General features: G+C 42.0%; 2 protein-coding genes across 3 annotated transcripts in view; one reads left to right on the top strand and one right to left on the bottom strand.

Moving 5' to 3' along the window:
* Positions 1-7,134, bottom strand: part of psd2 (pleckstrin and Sec7 domain containing 2) — a 54,470-nt gene extending 47,336 nt beyond the window's left edge. Inside the window, exons 1-2 of the mRNA XM_084041740.1 lie at positions 6,727-7,134; positions 6,134-6,263 (exon numbers count right to left, since the gene is read on the bottom strand). The gene's annotated coding sequence lies outside the window, so the exon portion shown is untranslated. The remainder of the gene's footprint in view (positions 1-6,133; positions 6,264-6,726) is intronic.
* A 5,187-nt stretch (positions 7,135-12,321) lies between these two features.
* On the top strand, positions 12,322-21,345 carry LOC311065463 (uncharacterized protein). Of its 2 annotated transcripts, XM_084085826.1 has the most exons (7): positions 12,322-12,658; positions 14,206-14,781; positions 17,442-17,550; positions 18,909-18,932; positions 18,978-19,014; positions 19,215-19,452; positions 19,707-21,345. In XM_084085826.1, exons 2-7 carry the CDS (start codon positions 14,607-14,609, stop codon positions 19,856-19,858), a joined length of 735 nt encoding a protein of 244 aa, XP_083941952.1. In that variant the 5' UTR covers positions 12,322-12,658; positions 14,206-14,606; the 3' UTR covers positions 19,859-21,345. The 2 variants fall into 2 exon arrangements, with proteins under 2 accessions (XP_083941952.1, XP_083941951.1); XM_084085825.1 differs by having other exon boundaries at positions 18,909-19,014.
* Positions 21,346-21,793: the final 448 nt, after the last annotated feature.

Consider the following 21,793-nt stretch of genomic DNA (forward strand, 5'->3'; position numbering starts at 1 on the left):
ACACACACACACACACACACACACACACACACACACACACACACACACACACACACACACACACACACACACACACACACACACACACACACACACACACACACACACACACACACACACATGAATGCATATGCATGCATACTCACTTGAAGGCACATATACCGTAGTTATACACATATGGAGAGTGTGTGTTCTACTGTACATGAATGCTTGTGGTCTTTCTTTTTGATTGTAGTTTAGAAAGCACTGTGTGTGCGTGCGTGCGTGCGTGCGTGCGTGCGTGCGTGCGTGCGTGCGTGCGTGCGTGCGTGCGTCTGCTGAGATGAAGAGGAATTATAATTCATCTATTTTATTGATCTCTAACCAAGATTATTTTGTTAATATTTATATGGAATCGACAGAGGTCCCAGAATTGAGCTCCCAGTGGGAAAGCATGCTGGAGAACCAGTGTCTTAAAGGACAACTTTGTTTTTTTACAACCAAGGTTTATGTTTTAGCTTGTAATTAAAGTAAATATAAGATGAGTGTTAATTTTTTTTTATTTACTGCTTTCTATAGTTTTAGCAATTTTCACCATCTTTTTTACAGTGGGCGGGGGCATTCTGTCCGGTGGCTAAATATGTCTTTTTTTACACAATAACCCGGCGTTTTCTTTATTATTATTTATAGTAGCTCTTCTAGCCCCCATTAACTCACATCTGACCATCAAAGACCACAGGACCTTTTTTATTGTGTAAAAAAGACATATTTAGCCACCGGACAGAATGCCCCCGCCCCCTGTAAAAAAGATTGTGAAAATTGCTAAAACTATAGAAAGCAGTAAAAGAAAAAAAAATAACACTCACCTTTTATTTACTTTAATTACAAGCTAAAATTTAAACCGTGGTTGTAAAAAAACAAAGTTGTCCTTTAAGCTATAGTAATAGTAAGATTATTTAATAGATGAGCTTAAGTAAGAATTTGTATAAATTCTATCAGAGCCCGCTTGCTGCTGCCAATTGATTAAATGCAAACGCATCACATTTACAAGGTCACTTCGCTCTCAAAACTGGTTGCATAGACAATAATTGGTAATGGAGCAAAAATATACTGTGGTCTGTGCTTAAAATGCAGGATGGTCACTCCAGGTTTTTTCTTTTCTTTTTTACAAACCCTATTATATTTAGGGAAGATCAGAGAATGGCCTGTCCTTGTCTGCGTGTCCCTGAATAACCTTTGCTGGAACACATAGACACTGTCTTTTGAATCCAGATAAGATCTATTTTGTTCACAGCAAACTCGGTCGGTCTACTGCTTTCATTATTGTGTTGGAGCCAGAGAGGAGCTGGGTCTGGTCTTCAATGATTCCTTTAACCAGCTCATCAGCATTCATTACTGGTACGGATGAGGGGAACACAACATAACTGTGTGCGTTTGTGTGTGTGGGGGGTTTCTATGACATACATCCCCCCCACATATAATGGACAGATACAGTAGGTACTGGGCAAAATGGGTTTAAAGATGAGAGGGAGATAGAGAGAGATAGAGTCAAAATACACAGTCAGAAAAGTCAGATACATCGTAACATATGATGGGAGCTGAGTTCTTGCTCTTTCATTTTATTTCTGTTTCTATAAGCTGTATTCTCCATAAAAAATGAAGTAATGGGGATTTCAAGAATACCTTGGTTGACAAAGAAGCTGACACAAAAGTTGACAAGTCAAAGTGAAAGAGGGATGAAATAAGTTAGCACAAAAGGACAGTATAGGAAAGTAGAGAAATAACGAAATAACATCAACCAATTGTGATTGTGGATGGGTACAGCCCCCTCTGTATTTAGTGTGCGTGCGTGCGTGCGTGCGTGCGTGCGTGCGTGCGTGCGTGCGTGCGTGCGTGCGTGCGTACGTGCGTGCAGAGATAGAGAGAGAGAGAGAGAGAGAAAGAGAGAGAGAGAGAGAGAGAGAGAGAGAGAAGGTGAGGGGAAACAGCCCAGGAAAACATTGATGACCTTGCCAGCTGGTGACAGAATGTGCCACCATGTGTGATAGACGCGGTGTGTGTGTGTGTGTGTGTGTGTGTGTGTGTCCGTGCGTGCGTGCGTGCGTGCGTGCGTGTGTGTGTGTGCCAACTCTGAGTGTGCTGGGCAACCACGTCAACAGACAGACCTATTACCATAGCAACAGTGCCACACTTAGCCCGTCTGTGCCAAGTTGTAAATATGGAAGTCATATAAATATGGAAGACACACTCCAGTGAAATCACCAGTGGTTTAAAAGTTCCATGCTGATACACTGGGGAAGTCAGTGCATTGACCATGTGCACGTGGCGGCAATTTAGCTCTTACGTCATACTTGGGCATACCATGAATCTGTGTTCCAACTAAAGTTTTCACAAACTACTAATTTGCTTGGTGCATCACATTAAAACAAAATCTGGACACCAATATGAGAAATAGGTCACATCGATTTTGTTGGTTAATTGTTGACATTTTCAAAGCAATAACTAATTAAAAAAGCATTGTGTAAAAAAACACACATCGTGTAGGCTGAGTGGAGTGCGTGATTAGACTACAGTCCAGTACTCAGGAACAGGGCTGTTCCTTGCTATATGCAGACTATGCGGTTGCATAGGGCCCCTGGAGCCACCTTGGTGCCCCCAGAGCCACCAGGGGGCCCCATGCACCCTCGTATCCACATGGGTTTGTCTAAGGCCCTATACATTTAAACTAACTACTTATTATAGACTAGAAAAGATCCAAGAGATGATTTTCAATATTACAGAGTCAAATCTGGAGTATTCTATTCAGAGCTAATTGAACACTCCAGAGTATGTTTTGAAGGGGAAACAGAATACATAAAAATAAGTATATACTGTACATAAGCATACACACACACATATACTGGGCATATACAAAAAGGAAAAAAAATACATACACACACAAATATCTTCATAATGATACAAAATATATATCATTTGGGCATTTTATTTCTCTCTCAAAAACTCTGAGAGAAAAGCGGACATCCTGACCTATAAACCATAGGTGGTTATGAAGTTATGAAGATGGACAGTTGTTCTATTGTTAGTATAAGATGTGTACTATGTCTTTCAGTATGAGGCGTGTTAAGAGCCAATATAGTTGACAATCTCACTGCAAATTCCATTTTCAACTGAGACAAGGGCAGCAGCTTGGTCCCAAACAGCACACAGAGGATTGGAACAAGCTGCTCGCATTTGTACAGGTTTGACATATTTGGAAAAATCCCATGTAATATTTTTAAATTGAATTCTGAACGTTTTCTCTCTGGAGAGAGTTTTATTGTTTGTAGCTGCCATACATTATTTCACTTTATGTTTGGACAACTAGCACATTTTCCCAATATGTCTGCATGTACAGTATGATGCATTTGTTGTTCTTCCTTTTAACAACAGCTTGCACATTGTTTTACAACTATATGCTGTCAGAGCCATACGTACTGTACATTGTCAGTATCATCATCTTTGGATTTTGCGCTGTTATTTAGAAGTAGAAGCCAGATCTTTAATGCAAATTATACCCAAGTCAAGATATGGTTTCTAAGTTTGTCTCCTGTAGGCTACACATGGCTCCTTTACTGTTCCACTCCCTGCTTTTTGCCAGCTTTGAATGCTACCTTGATAGAAAGTATGTTCACTGTTAAATATGGGCAGTGCTTTTTCTCTTTAAAGTATTTCCCCACTCCAGTGCGTTCAAAAACAGTAGTATCTTCCAGTCCAGATGATTGGTTCATAATGTACTACACAGACAGCACAAAGTGCTTCTATGTGAGCAACAATATCTAAAACATGTTATACTTCTTGCCTTATAATCTCCAATTATTATGAATCTGAAATCAACATTATGTGGCACATCACCTACATTTTCCCAGTATAGAATTTTGTCTGCAATGCTAGAATTTCCATAACCCTGTCTAATACCAAAACTAAGAGAATAATTCTGATGTCCATCTGTTATTACTACTGACTACACTACTACAGTTTGTGTATAGATATACTTTTTACTCATCTAAGAAACACACTTTGAATTATGCTAGGTTTGTTGTTTGCGTGGTACCCTGGTTTCTTCGATACAATACAATGTTCTCTTTGCTTTCTATTTATGTGACTATTTACACTGTCATTTGTTTACTAGGGTTCATGTCATTTACTCTGACTTTGCAGATGTAAGTTGCTCTGGATAACAGCGTCTGCTAAATGCCTAAATTGAATCATGCGCCCCATGACTTTCCCTACAAATTTACACCCTTGACTCAGAAACACCAGCAGCAGCAGATTCAGGTACTGTAGCTATTTTAGCTATTTGATGGTGATCTGAGCTGCAGTTTGATAGGTTATACAAGATTTCAGATTAAAGTGGTTTTACTGCTTTCCAAGAACAGGTAGATACACAGAGTGCTCCAACTCTTTGCACTGACCTGAGATGATTCGGATGGACTTCCTATCTGTGTGTGTGTGTGTGTGTGTGTGTGTGTGTGTGTGTGTGTGTGTGTGTGTGTGTGTGTGTGTGTGTGTGTGTGTGTGTGTGTGTGTGTGTGTGTGTGTGTGTGTGTGTGTGTGTGTGTGTGTGTGGGGGGCAGACTGGACAAACGATGATGATGTCACAGTATCACTGATGATTTTGTGTGGAAAGTTTCAAAAGTCAAAAGTATTGATTGATGACAGCTTATTTCCATATGTGGAGCACCTAATATTGATTCTTACACAATTAATGAAACTGTGCTGATATTTCTAAAGCACTATTTACTCAAGAGAAATAACTCACCAATAACTGACCAAAACCAGAATGTCAAGGTTCATCACATTCAACATTCACACTCCACTGGCTATTTAGTTTTCAGCTCGTTTTTCAGCTCTGCCATCAGACCCCTGGAGCTTGTTCAGAAAGCTGCGGCTCGTCTGGTGTTCAACCGCCCCAAGTTCTCTCACACAACTATCCTTCTCCGTTCCCTGCACTGGCTCCCCGTAGCGGCTCGCATTCAGTTTAAAACCCTGGTGCTAGCCTATAGGGCAGCGAAAGGAACAGCTCCCTCTTACCTCCGGGTATTGGTCAATGCCCACAACCCTTCCCGACCACTCCGGTCGGCCACCAAGGGGCGACTGACTCCCCCGCCACTCAACGGTCCTTCTGGTCGATCGACACGGTCACGACTTTTTTCTGTTCTGGCCCCACAGTGGTGGAATGAACTTCCCACTGATGTCAGGACAGCAGAGTCACTGCCCATCTTTCGCCGCAGGCTGAAAACCCACCTCTTCAGGAAACACTACCCTTCCTCTTTGCCTGGCCTACTTGTTGTTAACTAGTTGTACGAATGCTTGTTTTATTGTTGAATTGTTTATTGGATCTTGTTTAGTCAATACAATTATTTGTTTTTAGCTCCTGCTCATTTGACTACTTTGTCTCATCTGTTTAAGGAAATAGGTAGCTGATATATTGCACTTTTACCTTAGCGCTAGGTATGCTCTTGGTTGCTTGTTATTGCAGAAAATGCACTTATAACCTCTGGTGATTAGTAGCTTTCGTTCCCTACCTTTGTTGATTGCACTTATTGTAAGTCGCTTTGGATAAAAGCGTCTGCTAAATGACTGTAATGTAATGTAATGTGTTGACTACATACTGTACAGCCCAGATACAATAAATGAAACTGCCTTCTAATAGCCTAGAGATCTATGTTTCTCTACCAAGTAGTGCGTTATTAAAATGTGCATTGCCTGAAAGCATTGAATTCTAAAGCTATATCATTGTCAGTCTCATGTAGGCCCTTGTAGTGCTATATGTGCCATATGATAACAGATGTTTTTAATGAGTGTGATGGGTTTAATTAAAAAGAAGGGGGTTTATATATCACAGGTAGTTCCCAATGCATGCAGTCAACACACACGTGCGCGCGTGTGCAGCCGCACGCACACACACACGCGCGCGCACACGCACACACGCGCGCACACGCACACGCACACACGCACGCACGCACGCACGCACGCACGCACGCACGCACGCACGCACGCACACACACACGCACACACACACACACACACACACACACACACACACACACACACACACACACACACACACACACACACACACACACACACACACAAACTGAATAAGGGGACTTACCCTGTCACACCAGACAGTTGAACCTGACAGCTGATCCCAAAGTGGCTGCATATTGGATTGGTTTGTAACATGTTGTCCTTCAGTGTCGTCCCTTACATCTCCCATGTTAATCCAATCTACTGCACAAGCTCTTCACAGAGGAAATTCCACGCATTAAACATGGGAGAACACACTGCAATACTTCACATTTGTTTAAGAACATGACGGTAGTCTGTATGTTTTTCCCTGTAAAGGCTCCCTGACCGCATCACTGAATCGGACGATTCCAGTGAGGACCCAGAATGCATGATGGCAACTTTAATCTCATTTTGTAGTTATCAGAAAAAATAGCCTTCTTCAGTGTACCGCTGCCATGAGTCATGTGAAACATCGGAATTCCATTCCACAATCCTTCTACAGTATTTTAGCAAGAAAAAAAATAAGAAGCTGGACCAAGAAAATAGCCTTCTTCAGTGAATACAATCGAATAAAATCCTGAGTGTTCGGTTAATTTGGAAGGTGTCCAAATCACATTTGTACACTCTCAGCATTAAATGAACACCCAGGAGTTTAAAGCATAATACAAAATGTATTCAAAAACATAATAGACTTACCCGGCATTCTCTGTTCTCCCCTTTTGTCTTTTCCTTCTGCGTTGTGTGTTTGAGTTTAGAGACCAAAGGTCACAGAAGAGGTCATTCACTGTGCAGTCTGTACAACTGGCTGCCTAACTGGATTCCAGGAACCAGTAGCATAGTGTCCACTCAAACAAATATCAAAAACAACACATATCAGATATTTGATGTGCCACATCTCAGGGATGAAATATTATTATTTTAGTTGCTTTTCATTTGTATTAGTAAGTCTTAATAATTCAAAACTGACAAATTGATTGGTTTAGCTTCTTCTTCTAATATACACATAATACAGTTTATCATATTATGAAAAGTCACTTTCAAATGTGGTTCTACTGTCTAGGATCCCAACTAATTTGCAACATGGACATGTTTAGGTGATAGGCGGGTAAAATATATGGGGGAAAAAATCACTGTACCCTAAAAAAATTAACAAAAGGTTTCCCAACAGTTTTTGCAGTATTAGGTGTCCTGAATAACATACTAAATGTTTACCAAAGTTTGACCACTTTTAAGGTGTCATTTTCAAGATGGCGTCCAAGATGGCCACAAAAACATTAAAATAGCTTAATTCCTTCATTATTTATCCTAGACAAGTACTTTTTGTGTCTAACCCCGTGTTTTGGGGGCCTGGGAATCCATTGGACTTGTCCAAATTGCAGAGATACAATTAGATAATTGTGAAATCCAATATTTTGTTTGTGACCCTATTGAAACCCTCTGAAATGGTCACTCGTTTCAAGTTAACTTAACTAATTATGTAATAAATGTCCAACTACTTATATTTCTTTTTTACTGGAACAAGGCTTCAAGATATCCTCAGAACACAACAAAACTAGTCGTCACAATTTGCAGTAATTCAGAAGGTGGTGGCAGAGAATATTGTCAGTTGATAGATAGTATTGTGTTCAATATTGAAAGGTTTTGGATAGCTCTGTAGATCAAATTTAGCCTATACTAAATTCATCTTTGACTATACACCCCATCCCAAAATAATGTCTTGCATTATGAACCAATCTCTCTGCACCCCTCCCATTACCCACCCCACAGGAACTTCATAACTCCTCCCCTACATACACGAGAATATTTATTTTTCTTGTGGACAAGCGCAGTGTCATCTTGTAGACACGAGATTTTGAAAAAACATTAAATAGATGTTTATAGAACTAACACATTAGGAAGGCAATCAGTGTGAGTGTGCAAAGAGAGGTGGGAGTGGTTATGGAGGTTAGTGTAGAGCTGTCAGAACCGAGTCTCTACTGGGTGCCTAGACAGAGGGGAGTATGGGGGGTGGGTCTGGTCTAGAGTTTAGTGGGCCTAGGGTTCCCCTCAGATGGGTAGAGGCAGGGTGTTAATGTCAGAATGGGCCCTAGACAAAGGCCAATTTTATACCGTGTTTATTGCTTTTTTGGGTGTTTTTGTTACATTCATTTGGTTAATTCGGTTAACTCTGTACTGTAGTTTGTCTTTCAGTATTGTCTTTTAAAAAAAAATAAAAAAAGTTTTTATTTTTATTTTTTCATAGGTGCATTTTTGCCCCCCCCCCCCCAACAGGACATAGGCATTTGCCTGTGCTTAAAAACGGCCCTGGGTAGAGGGGAGTATGGGGGTCACTGGATTGCTCCCTGGGCACTTGGAGCGCAGAAGAGCAAAGTTAGGAGCCAAGGAGACCCTGAGCTTCTGATCTCCCCCATGTCCGACATACAACAGAAATGATACGCCATTTGAACGAAGACAGTTCTGCAAACGATACATGAAAGATAAACTTGTATCTTTGCCAGATCTCACTCCAAGTGGCTTAGGGAGCCTGCGCTCTCCTCGTTCTCAGCTCCTCCAAAAGCAAATTGGCATTTGGGATGCAAGCGATTTCTAAGTCACGGCACGCTGGAGAATGTGAATAAGAGTGGCTGGTTTCAACACAGATGAATTTCTCCCAATTGGTATTTCCACACAGCGCAGAAGACACCCATATAAATGTGCGGTAGACCATAACCCACATCAAAGACTAGGTTCTTAAATTGGGGTTCCCTGGAACATAATCTTACTAAATGAGGTTCTGTGACCTTGACATTAAAAAGGCTTGGGAAGTCCCACTGGTCTTGAGTATTTTTAGGTCGCTGCTGTTTTCTCTTTTGCCAGCAGAGGATGCTGTCCCTGTGTGGATTTCCATTTTCTGTGACCTTGTGAGTGGCTCCATACTGTAATATCGATTGCACAAGTGTATTCATAAATGCAGATGAGGTTAAGATTGGGAATGGAAATTTCCCATGGTACGTCACGTATGACAGGATATACAGGTGTGACGCTCAGCTTGAACTGACAACAATAGGGAGCAGTGTAAAATTATATTTATGACTGGAAAGGCATGATTAGGACCAGATCTTGAGGGGACAGTGGGGAATTTTCAAGGCGTGGCTACACATTCAAAGAAAGTAATTTATCATGCGCATTGGCATGCATATGGGCATTTAGTCATTTATGTTATAACACACACACACACGCGCGCACACGCACACACACACACACACACACACACACACACACACACACACACACACACACACACACACACACACACACACACACACACACACACACACAACCACACACACACACACACACACACACACACACACACACACACACACACACACACACACACACACACACACACACACACACACACACACACACAGAGAGAGAGAGAGAGAGAGAGAGAGAGAGAGAAACAATTCCTTGTGGAATTGTACTGAAATTGTTTTAAATATAACAACAATGTGGAGGTTGTGATTTCTACTACCATAGTCTCTCTTTTTCTCTCTTCCTCCCATAATCCCTCTTGGTTCAAAGTCAGGTCTGCGAGGGGAAAACAGTGGTCTGCAGACGGAAGGAGTTTTGGGGGGAAAAACAAACACATTAATCATACACCAGCACAAGACTTTCTGGGTCAACCCACAGATAAGGACAGGTAATACACGCGACTGTCTGTGTGTGTGTGTGTGTGTGTGTGTGTGTGTGTGTGTGTGTGTGTGTGTGTGTGTGTGTGTGTGTGTGTGTGTGTGTGTGTGTGTGTGTGTGTGTGTGTGTGTGTGTGTGTGTTAGCCTGGTAAACCCTCCCTCTGTGTGTGTGTGTGTGTGTGTGTGTGTGTGTGTGTGTGTGTGTGTGTGTGTGTGTGTGTGTGTGTGTGTGTGTGTGTGTGTGTGTGTGTGTGTGTGTGTGTGTGTGTGTGTGTGTGTGTGTGTGTGTGTGTGTGTGTGTGTGTGTGTGTGTGTGTGTGTGTGTGTGTGTGTGTGAGTGAGGGGGGGGGGGATTGGACCCTAAGCTATCTGCTCTGAAAAAAGTGTCAGACTGAGAGGTGGACAAACTGATGATGTCACAGTATCACTGAGGATTTTGAGTGGAAAGTTTCAAAAGCTGAAACTATTGATTGGTGTCTTCTGTTTTCCACGTGTGACACATCTAATATTGATTCAAACATAAAAATGTGATTCTTTAAAGAATTAATGCTACTGTAGGCAAGCCTACTGATATTTTTTGTCATTTGGTGGTGACACATAAAGGATATGGATATGTGTCACGGTGACACTGTCACCATATTATGTGAACACTAGTTACATTTCCAGTTTTCTTTTGGTGTCTGTTTCAGTTCACTTGTCCTCCATTAGAAAATACTTTTTTTCCTGTTGACACAGAAGAAATGGCCAAAGGTTTTCCATTAGCACAGATGGAGATAGACAGAGCAGTAGGAAAAGCAGTAGGTAACTTAATCAAAACCTCTGAGGGTAGATAGCCATATCTATTTCTTTCTCTCTCCCTCTCTATCACACACACACACACACACACACACACACACACACACACACACACACACACACACACACACACACACACACACACACACACACACACACACACACACACACACACACACACACACACACACACACACACACACACACACACACACACACACGCGCACAATTTCTTTTGTACTCACTTTATCTGACTGTCTCTTTCCTTGACAAAGACTCTGGATGGGCACAGACTCCTCTGTAACACTTCTAATGTAATCACCTAATCTAATCATTACAGTTACCATTGCCACACACTGCCACTTTACAGAAGCGGGGGGAAAAACGTATACTGTAACTATCCCAAATCCCTATTTATTTATGCATTGCTGAAACATGCTTTATCCTGGTGGGGGCTGCATAGGCACTAACTAATATTTACAGCTGGCTGTGTGGGATGTCACACACCACGCATAAGCCAGACGAGTAAAAAACTGCTCCAGACACAGATCAGAAATCTGCCTTTGCATAGGCTACAGTAGACTGGATGTAGGAGGTGAGTGAGTGACGCTTACACCATCCAGTCAAACTTGTCTGACGTGTCACACTGGGCGAGGCTTTACAGATAACAATGAGTGCTGGCAATGTCACCCCATTAACCCATGTGTCAACAACCTGTTGACGGAAAGGTTCCTGTAAAAAATAGCAGCTTTCTTCCGTCCTGCACATGTGTTGAATTGCTTACAGGAAGAGACAAGAGAGAGGGAGGGAGAGGAAGAGAGAGAGAGAGAGAGAGAGAGAGAGAGAGAGAGAGAGAGAGAGAGAGAGAGAGAGAGAGAGAGAGAGAGAGAGAGAGGAGGGGCTTGGTCATTGAGACCAAAAAAAGGAAGCAATGCTTGATTACAGATTAAAGATTACAGATTACACGTAACATTAGGATTGAACAGAAATGTGTAAATGTCTGATACAGGAGCAATGTTGCATTAATACTGTGTGACCTTTTACATTATGCAATACATAAATAAAATGTTCACACTGCTTTATCTGTATTTCTGTGTGCCTTTGAGGTGTACACCTGTATACACCTCTGTGCAAAAGGTAAACCAAACACCAAGTCGAGTTCCCGGTTCCCACTATAGAAGCCTCCGCTGAAAGCAAGTCTAATTAGGCTAATTTCCCTCTCAGGTGGAGAACCAACCCCCACATCCACCCCACCCCACCCCCACCCACCTCACGTGGGAGCAGGAACAATGCTATGCTGTTTTTGTCAGTCAAGTCACACTAAATAGAGTCCTTTATCTCCTTTTTCCGCAGCACTCCACGGAGGCCAGTCTGACTTCTGGGTCACTTGTGAATGGCTGCATGTCATTAGGAAGCCAACACTCAGCACTACCAGATATGGAAACGTGGGAGATCCTGTCAGGAGGGAAATAATAACAGTGACAAGAGATGTTTTGTTTTGTTTCATTTCCTCAAGCCACAGTGTTAAGTAAAAGAACATATCAGACCACTTAAATTAAAGAGTAAATTAAATTGTAATTAAGTTGTAATAGTTCTGAATGTTTTCATTGCTATGAACAGACTGTATATTTTAGTCTTTGAATCTGTTATTTCATTTACAGTAGAAATATTGCATTGGCAACACAGACAAACAGATCATGTTTGAATTTGATTTAGAGTGAGCAAGCTAGAGAGAGAGAGAGAGAGAGAGAGAGAGAGAGAATAAACAGAGAGAGAAAGCGAGGGATTGAGGCCGGGTAGAGAAAAGAAGAGAGAAGAGAAGAGAGGGAGGAGGGGAAGAGTAGAGGAAAGCAGGGAGGTCAGCCCATCCCACTGCTGTGTGTCCAGTACAAAGGCAGTAGAACAGAGCTGTGCTTGCATTCCACCACCGCTGACGAGTCAGGCTGCTCTTTCTCCCACACAAAATAACACATAGACACACATACAGATACACACACACACACACACACACACACACACACACACACAGTGTACTCATACACAGATACTCACGCTCGCTGTCACACGCTCTCACGTCAGACACACGCATACCGCAGTTACCAAGGCAGCGAAACTCACTCAGTGCCAAGAGATGCTACCGGCTGGCTGGACACACTGAGTAAGTACACTTTCCCTCTATATTGCTTTACTCTCTCTCATCCTTTGTCACTGCCTCTCTCTCCCATTCTATCACCAGTCTGAGTTCATCTGTCTCCCATGTCACTGTGAAATGGGCTCTGTTCAGTCTGTTGACTCAAACTGAGGGACTTTTCAAACTTTTCTCTCAGTATGCGGTGCACACTCTCCTTTTGCTGCCATGCTCTTCTTCTGAATGAGAGAGGAGGCAAGACAAAAATCCAGATCGATTTGCATTTTTGTGTGTGTGTGAGAGAGAGAGAGACAGAGAGAGAGAGAGAGAGAGAGAGAGAGAGAGAGAGAGAGAGAGAGAGAGAGAGAGAGAGAGAGAGAGAGCAAACTATAACAAGGTCTTATCTCTGGCTCAGAACTGTTTTGTTTCCCCATGAAACATTAAATACTACATCATGACTGTAAATCAGGTTACAACTTCATTTAAACTAGCTATTGATCTATAGTATTTAATTATTCATGCTGAAATACTTGCACAAAGTGCTCTTCAAGTGACTTTTCCTTCTTTTTTTCTTTTTTTAAAACACACATGTGTCTGCAGGGCTTTGATTGCATTTATATCATGTTTCTGGTTTATTTTGTTCTGTTTATTCTGTATTTGGTGAAGCATCCTAATTCTTATCACAGCATGTTGAGGTACTGGTCTGTGACATACTGAAGCATAAATCATTAATGGAGGTGTGTTACATACTTCCTTGTTGTAAGAGTTGGAATTGTTCTGGGGAACTTGGCAGTTGAAAACCTCTACTTCCTTGCTGGCCTCTAGACTGGGAGGCCTGCATATTCCTATCACTACCTCAAAGTGTTGATAAGGTGCTACAACCGTTGTGAGGGAGTGGTGGTGGGGGGTGGGAGACACTTGCTAATGAGGTAAACCCTGGTGAGTAAGGACATTTTGCCACTCTCACACTTTGCATGTGGCTTTAGGGTTAGGACATTAAGGTTAGAATTACAATAAAGATTACGTATGAGAGTTAGGGTTGGGGAGTGAATGAAGTCATTGAACCAATGAAAGATACTTGCAAGTATCTTTGAGGTATGTATGTGGTAGTATGTAGATGAACGATGGAGTTCAAGTGTGACACTATCTTTTGTCTGTTTCTCCAAGATAGGACAAGGTCATTCAAACCTCACCCTGTGTGTGTGTGTGTGTGTGTGTGTGTGTGTGTGTGTGTGTGTGTGTGTGTGTGTGTGTGTGTGTGTGTGTGTGTGTGTTGACATACTAAACCGCCCTTGTTTACCTTTCAATGTATGAAAGCACAGCAGCTCTCTTGGCGCTTACTGTAAATTGAGTCAACAGCACACACACACACACACACCACACACACACCACACACACGCACACGCACACACACGGCAGTGTTGGCATTGTGGCATATGTTTGTCCAAGCCTATTGTGTTATGCAGCTAGCCAGAGGGGGATTAAATGGATGCAGACAGGACAATACAGTAGATATAATCTCGTTCTCTCTCTCTTTCTCTCCCTCCCTCTGTTTCTCCCTTTCTCTCACTAAACAGACGAGAAACCACGATGACCTTCAGACCACAGTGAAGCGTTTCTTTCAGCTGCCCACGAAGAGACACGCTGCACCGTGACCTATAGAGACGGACAAATACTCACACTGGGAGTAAACGGAACAGGCTCAGAAACACAGGATACCACCAAACCCGGCAACAGAACGGAAGAGGAACTTCCACTTCCAGCGATTAGACTGCACCTGTTCCTACACTATACAGCGCTAAGGAAATAACACAGGAGCTCACTGCCTGTTCTTCTGACCACGCTTGAGCTCTGAACTAAATTTATGCCCAAAGACAATTCCCCAAACGGAGGGAATACACACCGCTGCCCCGGGGAGCTGAGGAAGTGAGGGAGACAAGAGTACCAATAGACTCTGGTGGTCAGAAGCAGAATCAGGATGCTGGCCAAAATCCTTGAGGACATGTGGGTGGAGCCGGAGGTCTTGGAGGCCCTGAGCGAGGAGCAGAGGAGAATCCTCTTCCTCAAGATGAGAGAGGAGCAGGTTCGGCGTTGGAGAGAGAGGGAGGAGCTCGAGGAGAGCGAGGGGCAAGAGACCACCAGGCCAAAGAAAGGTAAACTGCTGTTAATGAACAACGATGGCATCACTTTTGTGGTAAAAGTTTTGGAAAATATTTATTTACAAACTAACTCATGTGCCTCAGTAAAACAGTGTTATTGGTTATTCCTTTAGGGGTGCACAACCTCTTAAAAGGTGAGGAATATTCCAATGAATTGAAAACCAATCTCAGTGATCATTTTCATACGAAGGTGAAGCGTTTCTTCGTCAAAGGGAGCGATATATTCCCAAAAAGAAGAACCCTCCATTTCAGAAAGCATCCATAAAGACCTGAATGGTTTTACAGACACTACAACATCACATTTTGAGATTGCAAATGGGCTTCTTTGAGCTTTTATTTCTGCAGTTATCTGTGTGTCTAGCTGATGGATCGTGAATTGACATCCTTACCTTTACATACACACCTACATATTATACATAACTCAAAGACACACATAGGTGTGTCTGCATGTACTGCACAAGGTGTTCCCCAAAACAATGTACTATGTAGGCCCTACACTGTGTAGAGCATACTATACTGTACTGGAAAATAAATAATGTGTGTGCCTGTGCCATGTGCGTACGTGACTGTGTACAGTACATGCTTTTATATGCCTCACAGTGTTTTATTTTTTTCCCTATTCCCTGACAACGAAGGGGACCTTCTAAAGCTCAAGTCACTTTTATTCCATCTTAATTCATCTATCTTTCTATCATTCACTCTTTCTCTCTGATTCGACACAACGCTATCTATCCCTTCCATTAGTTGAATTGCATGATGCGTGTGCACTGTGCACGCATGTTCTATGTGTCCCTCTTTCATCACTAGTTGTGTCACACTACTAGGCTTCTACCTGTGCGGTGAATAGGGTTGAGTAAGCTCTGGGGTTTGGGAAGGCACCACGTTTTAAACTACATATCAAGTTACCCTCTTTGTATACCAATCTCTGCTGTGTCACCTGAGAGGCCGTCGTGTGTGTGTGTGTGTGTGTGTGTGTGTGTGTGTGTGTGTGTGTGTGTGTGTGTGTGTGTGTGTGTGTGTGTGTGTGTGTGTGTGTGTGTGTGTGTGTGTGTGTGTGTGTGTGTGTGTGCGTGTGCGTGTGTATTGAGCAACCTACAATCTACGTGGGCATCTATTCTTTTCTCATGGCCCCGTGGCCCAGAAAGGCTATCCTTACACACGTATATTCAGTCACAATCCTCGAAGTGTCAGTGTGTCACACACACAGACACATATACTCACACACAAAGGCCCGGCGGCCCAGAAGATTTCCATTACGTTAAAGATGTTCTACATTCCTGGTTAATCCCTAGGTGTGGACACAAAGGTCATTGACAGGTGCGATAGAATAAAAGGGTCATATCTCTGTAATGGAAATCACCCCACTACAGCTTATCACAATTATAAACCACACAGTATAGTATTGCACCATTGAGAGGAATTACTGTGAGTATCCACAAAAGTATACTCTACCTGCAGTTGTTTGGGTCACTAGACCCGAGTATAGAACCACTGATTTAAAACATGAAAGGTGTGTCCTTTTATAAGGTACCGTATATTCGGTATTTACAAATACAAGTCTAGCCCTATCAGATGAACAGCAATCAAGTTTTCATTTTGAATATTTCATTAGGTTGAGATTTTTCACCCAAAACTGAAAAAACAAAGACACGCACGGCCACACGCACGCACTCCTCTTTTATGCATGGTAGTTTGACTATATATTTAGCCATACATGTTCATGTACACTTTGACTACATTTATTTATATTTATATTTATACCAGTAGATAGCTCATACACCATCCTTATTTATGTACCTTGTAACCTGTTTTGTCCTCTTTTAATGTAGCCTACTGTACCTCTTTAGCCCTATATCTGCCTATCTGTCCGGTTTCATAATGCTGTGCTGCTATGATAACTGAATTTCCCTTATGAAATCATTTTTTCTATAGGCCATCTATCTATCTATCTATCTAGGCTATACACAGTTGTTGTTGTCGACAACAATGGAATTTTCTTTTAAACTGTTGAGCTTGGGTGGTTCCATGCTTGTATTGCACCACATGCCTGTTTACATTCAAACTGCAGCCGTTTGAATCTGTGTGACATGATGCCAAGACAAGTTGATATGCCAAGGTCGCTCATGTTGGAATAGGGCTTCACACAGTGGTGATAGTAGAGAGATAGGAGGAGGAGACGGAGTCGGAGCAGTTGAAATTAACCAATTTACTGGATTTCTACGTGATTCTCGTTGATTTAGGACACTGGTAAACCTGATCATGTATCCCTCAAGCACATAAGCATTATAATGAGACCTGCCAGACAGAAAGAAGAGAGACAGGGGAGAAAAACAAGCCGTTGTGGTCGACCTAGCGCTCTACTGCAGTGTGTACGCTTATAAGACAGCACCATCGTGTGGTCAAAATCCAGAATAACATCTAAACTTCTCTTGACCATTGTTTATGTACATTTTGACACCAATACTTTTGTACTTTTACACAAGTACATTTTTAATTCCAGACTTTTACTTGTAATAAAGTATTTCTACATTGCATAATTGATACTTTTACTTTAAAATGTTAGTGCTTACACTGAATAATGACCCTCCTTATTAACAAGCCATGTCCTCTATAAACTTACCGATTTGTATGTGTGTGCTGTTTTCCCCCTATAGCTTCCAGCAAACATGTAACCTGGCTCTTGGGTCGGGACGGCGACATAAGTGTCATTGTGATTGGACAGGTGGACGAGTTCAGGTCCTCAAGACTTCTGTTAAATAACAGGTAGGCATAAAACCACACACATGCTACTTGTACACAGTTGATTGGAGTCTGGCTCCCCTAAGCTGAGGCATACTGCTGTCATCGGCAGTGGTGGAAAAAGTACTCAAATGTTTTAATTATAAGTAAAAGTATCAATACTGCAATGTAATAATACTCTGTTACCAGTAAAAGTCCGGAATTCAAAATGTACTTGAGTAAAAGTACAAAAGTATTGGTATCAAAATATACTTAAAGTACAAAAATAAAAGTACTCATTATGCAGAATGTCCCATATTTTGCAAGTTTTCAAAAATACATAAAAAATCTTTTGAAAATAGCAGATCTATAAGTTCACAATGTGTTGCATCACAACACATTTTGAGCTTGTAGATCTGCTATTTGTATATAGGGCTGAAGAAATGTATACAGGGCTGAAGTGGTTAATATTGGTGGTTAGAATTTTTTACTTTACTTGAGTATTTCCAATTTTCAGTACTTCTACTCCACTACATCTCAGAGGCAATTATTGTACTTTTACTCCACTACATTGATTTGAAAGCTGGAGTTACTGGTTGCTTTGTAGATTTTGATTATTATTACAAGACATATATTAACCACTTCAACTCTATATACATTTCGGCCACAATGCGTCGCAATGCAACACATTGTGAGCTTATAGATCTGCTATTCTCAAAAGATTTGAATACATTTGAAAATGTGTGAAATGGGACATTCTGCATAATGAGTACTTTCTACTTTTGGTACTTTAAGTACATTTTGATGCCATTACTTTTGTACTTTTGCTTAAGTAAATTTGTAATTCCAGACTTTTAATTGTAACAGAGTATCTCTACATTGCAGTATTGATACTTTTACTTAAGCAAGAAATGTGAGTAATTTTTCCACCACTGTCATATTTGCTTTTTGCAAAAACGTCACAAAAACACTGGTTTCTCTATCTTGCAACAGAAAGAAAAAAAAAAGTTTAAATAGTGTTAGGGTTAGGGTACCTGTATTACTTGTTTATACTTGCAACAGCTCTGGTCTGCATGGTCTGACTTCAGACTATATTGTTTTGGGAGCAAAGGTTGAAGAGAAAATTATATCCTACCCGCGTTTGACAGTGACAGCATGTAGATAGTTCAACTGCCAGTTTTCTATTCTACCAAGGTGGCTCATTGAATTCAGCTAATCAGGTCCAAATTATTTCCAGATTTGGCAGCTAGAAGGCAGATGTCACACTACTTTAAGGGTTCAAATCCTTCCAGGTCGGCCATCCCACCCATGACCCAGTGCATTAATGAAACAAAATGTGAGACGCCAGAGGATTTTAAGAAAGCTATTATCTCTGGTCTCAACTGAATGTCTTTGTCTTCCAGACTCCAGGGTAATGGTATGAATGGCATCCAGACCATGACCTTGCTTCCAGAGAGAGACACCCACCAACACAACTCCAAACAACACATACAGCTGCTGCTCAATGATGTAAGTGCGCTTTTGTGGGTTGTGTTTGAAGTTGGTTGTTGCATTAAACAGGAGAGGGTACAGTGGTCAGGTGTTGAATTAGTATGTGGATTACCAATAAAAAACAAACAGTGAATTAGACAGCAACATAGAAAGACATAGACACAGAGAGTGTCCAAACTGTCCTCGACATGTGCTTGACTTGTCTCACTTACATCCAGGAGGACGACATGGTCACGCCCAATGACCGCTCATCTGAGGAGGAGCTGGATTCCGGCAGCGCCGAGGACGACCCGAGGGACCTGGCAGAGGACAGTGATAGTGAGTCAGACGGCAGCGGTACGGGCAACCTCAAACAGTGGCCTCCTCGCTACAGGCCCCATCCCAGTAGCCATGGCAACCAGCCGCCACTCACAGCCCGACTGTCAGGCGCAGAGAGGACACGCGCACCGGACAAAGGTGAGAGAGCAAGAGAGAGGGGGAGGGAGAGACAATCACAGCAAGAGAATCGTATCCTATGTCCATCCAGGCTTTTGTGCACAGTAAAATCCTCTAATGGAGTAAATCCACGGTAAATACCGACCCTTATGTGTCCATATTTACATCCTCCTTGCTAAATGAACACTGAGGATTTTACTGTATGTGAACCTACAGTACGTATGAGTCTGAGAAAGATGTATTCATTCAGCTTTTCTCCTTGTGCTCCTGTCCAGTGGCGGCATGGCGCCAGGAAGAGAAGACGACAGGTCGCGTGGCACAGCTCCGGAGAGCGTTTGCCAGTGGATCCTCCAGTGCCTTTGTCAAGCCACCAGTGCCTACCAAACCACCTCACCTTCAAAAACTGGCCGCTCCATTGGTCCACTGAGCCCCTGGAACTGTCGACACCAAATATACTGTAGCTCAAAGAGTACAACGAGCCATAGACCATGACTGTTTGGCAATGCACAACGTTGGACCACAGTTGGGGGAGTCGATGCAATAAAGGCTAAAAGAAGTGAAGTGAGAACGTTGAAGCTGAGCGTGGGGTCAGCTTAGTTAGGCTTCACTTCAATGACCAACCACTACACAGACACACAGACGCCTGGAAAAACAGACTGACAAATGCACCTGAAAGCTTTTGAACTGCGGATCAGCCAAGACGTCCACAGGAGCGAAGCACCTTTTGACGATGCCAAGTGAATATAAATTCACCCAGCTGCTTTGAGATTGAATGAAAAACAGATAGATGTACTGACAGATAGACAGGCAGGTAGAGCTAATACTAGATTACAGGTGAAATAAAAAAGCAGCAGCCACCTCAAGATTCAAACTGTTACATTAAATTCCCCTCACAGCAGACGTCAGAAAAGTGACACCATTGATGCGTGCCTGACCCAGTGACCTTCAGTCAGCTGAGAGTTCAAGGGTTAGATCCTTTTCTTCATTCATCCATAATCACTCTCTGGACAGTAGATAGAATACAATGGAAACATGTCCTCATCTGTTTTAGTATTGGAGATGTCAGAAACGGCCTTTGTCAGCATTTTGTTTAAGTAAATCAATGGAGTCAAAAAGCAAAGTTCTTCCATATTGTGGCCTCTACGTGGTTAATCAGCTAAACGATTGTTCGGAAGGTACTCTGTGATTTTTCAGAATAATTTAACTCAGATTTAACTATCAGTTTTCACTAAGAACTTGTGCTTATAATGACTTAACAAAACACAGGTGCTCAGGCTTAGTGGATGGACTGAACAAACTCCCAGCTCATATCAGAAAGACTATTTAAAAAAACATTTTGATATTCCTTTAACGTGTGTCCTTTATCTGTTGTTTTTGTCTGTTGAATGAAAGTGGTATGATGGGGAGGGGACATTATGTTATAATAATCTGTGACATGGCAGGTTTTGTGTAAAGTTCCAAACAAGAACTAGCTCTCTTTGAATGGACATGGAATGTGAGAAATTAGGCTATAGAAAACAAAAAGTAAATGTAAAAAAGAAGGAAAGAACCATGTAAAACATGGACTTTTTTATATCATATTACAGGAAGTAAAAGCTTCTCATCTGTTTTATCATGAATGACGTAACAGTTGTCCATCTTTGAGGAGTGGAATGTTTAACCAGTAGTTACTGCTTAACTATGTGGTCACATGCATGGTTTACTTAGTCACTTATTCTTTCCCAGAGGCGACTGCTCTCACAGACACTTTAAACACCTTCAATCCACCTTTTACCCACCAGTGTATCTATTGTGTTTTTACTTGATAATTGTTATCATAGCTGGTGGGTGGGTGTTGATGGGGTTGGTTGATGTTTTTATTATCATCTTGACTTTGCATTTCAATAAAGTTACATCTGTTCACGTTAAGATTAATTCAGTGTGTGTACCTGTGTGCCTGGCAGAACTCACGCTGTACGTGTAAAACTCAAGGCCAGGAAAAACAACAACAGATGGAGGCAGACAAGAACAAACAAACAAAACAAACAAACAAACAAAAGAGATTGAAAGATTCCAAGACGGACACATTTGAAGATGTTGTGGTTGTTATGTACAGCACCAATTATATGGCGTCCATTCAGCAGCATGCGTTAGGGCTAATATAGTTGAGATCAAACAGACAGCATGGCGGGCCGATTAGTGTGCAGTGCAGCAGACACAGAGTGTGACGATCAGGGAGACATAGCAAATGGGAGTCAGGTCACGGGAAGCGCTGACTGTGTGCCAACTCAATAAAGCCCTCCGCATTCCCTCTGTACCTCCACACCCATCAGTGTCACGACTCGGTGTATGTGCATGTGTGCTATCCAGTGTGCACATGCAT

Source organism: Gymnoscopelus microlampas (assembly GCF_963454915.1).
Source record: "Gymnoscopelus microlampas genome assembly, chromosome: 18".
Lineage (NCBI taxonomy): Eukaryota > Metazoa > Chordata > Actinopteri > Myctophiformes > Myctophidae > Gymnoscopelus > Gymnoscopelus microlampas.

Coding starts and splice junctions, on each gene's coding strand:
- LOC311065463 (XM_084085825.1), top strand. CDS start 14,607: ATGCTGGCCAAAATCCTTGAGGACATGTGGGTGGAGCCGGAGGTCTTG. Junction 17,551..18,908: donor AGACTTCTGTTAAATAACAG/GTAGGCATAAAA, acceptor TTTGTCTTCCAG/ACTCCAGGGTAATGGTATGA. Junction 19,453..19,706: donor GACACGCGCACCGGACAAAG/GTGAGAGAGCAA, acceptor GCTCCTGTCCAG/TGGCGGCATGGCGCCAGGAA.